Source organism: Symsagittifera roscoffensis, chromosome 1, assembly GCF_963678635.1.
Source record: "Symsagittifera roscoffensis chromosome 1, txSymRosc1.1, whole genome shotgun sequence".
Lineage (NCBI taxonomy): Eukaryota > Metazoa > Xenacoelomorpha > Acoela > Convolutidae > Symsagittifera > Symsagittifera roscoffensis.
This window is the reverse complement of record NC_087062.1, coordinates 42903106-42906008: the sequence shown is the minus strand read 5'-3', so window position 1 is coordinate 42906008 and position 2903 is coordinate 42903106. Positions and strand designations below refer to the sequence as shown.

Here is a 2903-nt window from a genome sequence, read left to right as displayed (position 1 = left end):
GTCAAGTCCAATGATGACCAGAAAGATTCATGAGGTTTAAGTGTGCCCGAAATCAAGTGACTGGAAACGATAAGTGGATTTTATATGACCAGTATTCTTTTTCATCCAAAAAAAACTCTTCAACTCTTTTGATGACCAGAAAGCTTCATGAAGTTGTTAGGTCGACCAATGTGTATCGACCTATGTGTATATATGTTAAGTCACTCATGATGTCTGATAATAATTTTTGCGGGCTCCCATGTATGAAATTGTATGCATTGTTTATACAGGTCAACCCTAGAATTTTCTTAACAAGTGGATTCAAACGCGCATCTGGCTGATGCAATTTGCATGAGTAATTTCTAATTCTATTGCCGAAAACTTTCCGCATTTTTTTCCGCATTTATTGTTTTTAGCAAACTGAAAAACTTTATCTTTAGAGGCTAAAAAATAAACATTAGTACTTTAGGTTGGCAAGAGTTTGGCGTTTTCTTTTCTGAACAAACGCTCAAAAGTTCCTACTACACTGAGGTCCACACTTTCAGTATTCAATCAAGTAAAGCTGATCACAAAGTAGAGTGATGAGCATTTTAGTCTGGAAACTTATTGCATAGATTGAAACATTGCACTTCGAATCACATCGGTATATTCAATTACAATAACTTTTAAAATCCAAGTTGATTGCCTAAAGGCCAAAAAATTGTGAGATGTTTGGAATTAAGTTCAGGAATTGTGTAAAACATTGAAATAATATTGAAATTGTTTTGACATTTCCTGAATTTCGATGAAGGTTTTCGAATTTTCTTTGATTTCTAGGGGTCCTGTTATCAAATAATTTCCATTCCACTCTTTTTATTTGGAAAACTGAGAAAAATATAAAATCTTTACTTCTGTTTTAAATATTTTGCCATAAGTTTTATTAGTATAAATTAAAGTTTCAATATGGCAAGATCAGTTCATTTTATTGTACAATTTAATCAAATTTTACAACTTAGAAGCATTTTCGGTGCACAATCGAGGGTCCAGACTCATCGTATTCCTGCTTCGAGATCCACATCTGCTGGAAGGTAGACAGAGAAGCCAAGATGGATCCTCCGATCCAGACCGAGTACTTCCTTTCGGGAGGAGCGATGATCTTAATCTTCATGGTTGGTGGAGCCAGGGCTGAGATTTCCTTTTGCATTCGGTCGGCGATTCCGGGGAACATTGTAGTACCTCCAGACAACACGGTGTTGGCGTAGAGATCCTTTCGGATGTCGACATCGCACTTCATGATTGAGTTGTACGTTGTCTCGTGAATTCCTGCAGATTCCATTCCGATGAAGGCGGGTTGGAAGAGGGTCTCTGGGCATCGGAATCGTTCGTTGCCAATTGTGATCACCTGGCCGTCGGGCAGCTCGTACGACTTCTCGAGGCTGGAGCTGGAAGCAGCTGTTTGCATCTCCTGTTCGAAATCGAGGGCAGTGTAGGCCAGCTTCTCCTTGATGTCTCGCACGATTTCTCGCTCGGCTGTGGTGGTAAAGGAGTATCCACGCTCAGTCAGGATCTTCATCAAGTAGTCTGAAAACAAATCATAAATTATTTAAGGCAGATGCAAGGATATAGTTGAATGCCAGTTTCGTCGTTTTTTGGATACTTTTTTTTATTCCTAAACAGTTTTGTTTATCATTGATAATGAGTTGAGACATACCTGTAAGATCTCGGCCGGCAAGATCCAGTCGGATGATGGCATGAGGCAGTGCGTATCCCTCGTAGATAGGCACTGTGTGGGAGACACCATCACCAGAGTCCATCACGATTCCAGTTGTTCGCCCAGAGGCATACAGAGACAGGACAGCTTGAATGGCCACGTACATAGCTGGTGAATTGAAGGTTTCGAACATGATCTGAGTCATTTTTTCCCTGTTTGCCTTCGGGTTCAAAGGTGCTTCTGTTAGGAGCACCGGGTGTTCCTCTGGAGCAACTCGGAGTTCGTTATAGAAGGTGTGGTGCCAGATCTTCTCCATGTCATCCCAGTTGGTCACGATTCCGTGCTCAATCGGGTATTTGAGAGTCAGGATTCCACGCTTGCTCTGCGCCTCGTCTCCGACGTACGAGTCTTTCTGGCCCATGCCGACCATGACTCCTTGATGACGGGGACGTCCGACAATTGAAGGAAACACTGCTCGTGGTGCGTCATCGCCTGAAATTTCAAAAACATTTTTAGTGATTCAACATTCTTTGCAGATATAGCTTTCGGATTTGTTTTGAATCTTGAGTTACGAATCGGACTTCACAAACTTACCAGCGAATCCGGCTTTGACCATTCCGGATCCGTTGTCAACGACAAGAGCGGCAACATCTTCTTCGCACATTTTGAATTGTTGTTTACTGAAAGATTTTCTAACTTGCACAAAAGAAACTTTAATCTGATTTAGAGCTGATCAGTGGCACTAATGAAGTTGCAAAGTGAGCAAGAGGCCGAACATGTACCGATTTTATGTTTTCGGTGAATTAATGCCACTTTCGTTTGAAAAAGAGTCGCATGGCGTTCCTTTTATGGCAGTTGACTCGACTTTCAGTGAATCAACAAAATAACGTCTAAAATAAGTCATGATGCAGATAGATTACACTTTAGCGATAAAATGCAAAGAATGCAAAACGAGAAGTTATTTTGTATATATATATATATATATATACACATTCCATCGTTATTAAAAAGTGATACCATAGTTTAATATATCAAAAAGCTGATTTTATGAGCTGGTTTTGTCATAAAATGTTTTTGTCATAAAAATGTGTTCTAAGGCCAATTGTTTAAAAGATAAAGTCATAGAATACGCTTTTTTATCAGCCACTTTCATTTGTATATACTAAATCGCTGCTTTAATCATTAAGGCATGAACATGTTTATAATTTGAACCAAATAAAGGCGTAGATTGTTG

The 2903-nt window shown here is 39.6% G+C and overlaps 1 protein-coding gene across 1 annotated transcript; it reads right to left on the bottom strand.

Moving 5' to 3' along the window:
• Positions 1-848: 848 nt before the first annotated feature.
• LOC134844711 (actin, non-muscle 6.2) lies at positions 849-2453 on the bottom strand. The gene is made up of 3 exons (XM_063861527.1): positions 2264-2453; positions 1670-2161; positions 849-1539 (listed from the first exon to the last, which is right to left on the bottom strand). The coding sequence occupies exons 1-3, from the start codon at positions 2331-2333 to the stop codon at positions 971-973; spliced, it is 1131 nt and encodes a 376-aa protein (XP_063717597.1). The 5' UTR covers positions 2334-2453; the 3' UTR covers positions 849-970.
• Positions 2454-2903: the final 450 nt, after the last annotated feature.

Excerpts from the sequence above, each read along its gene's own strand:
- LOC134844711 (XM_063861527.1), bottom strand. The coding sequence starts at position 2,333 with ATGTGCGAAGAAGATGTTGCCGCTCTTGTCGTTGACAACGGATCCGGA. Across the intron at positions 2,162-2,263 it reads GGTCAAAGCCGGATTCGCTG|GCGATGACGCACCACGAGCA; the intron begins GTAAGTTTGTGA and ends TTGAAATTTCAG. Across the intron at positions 1,540-1,669 it reads TGCCGGCCGAGATCTTACAG|ACTACTTGATGAAGATCCTG; the intron begins GTATGTCTCAAC and ends ATTTGTTTTCAG.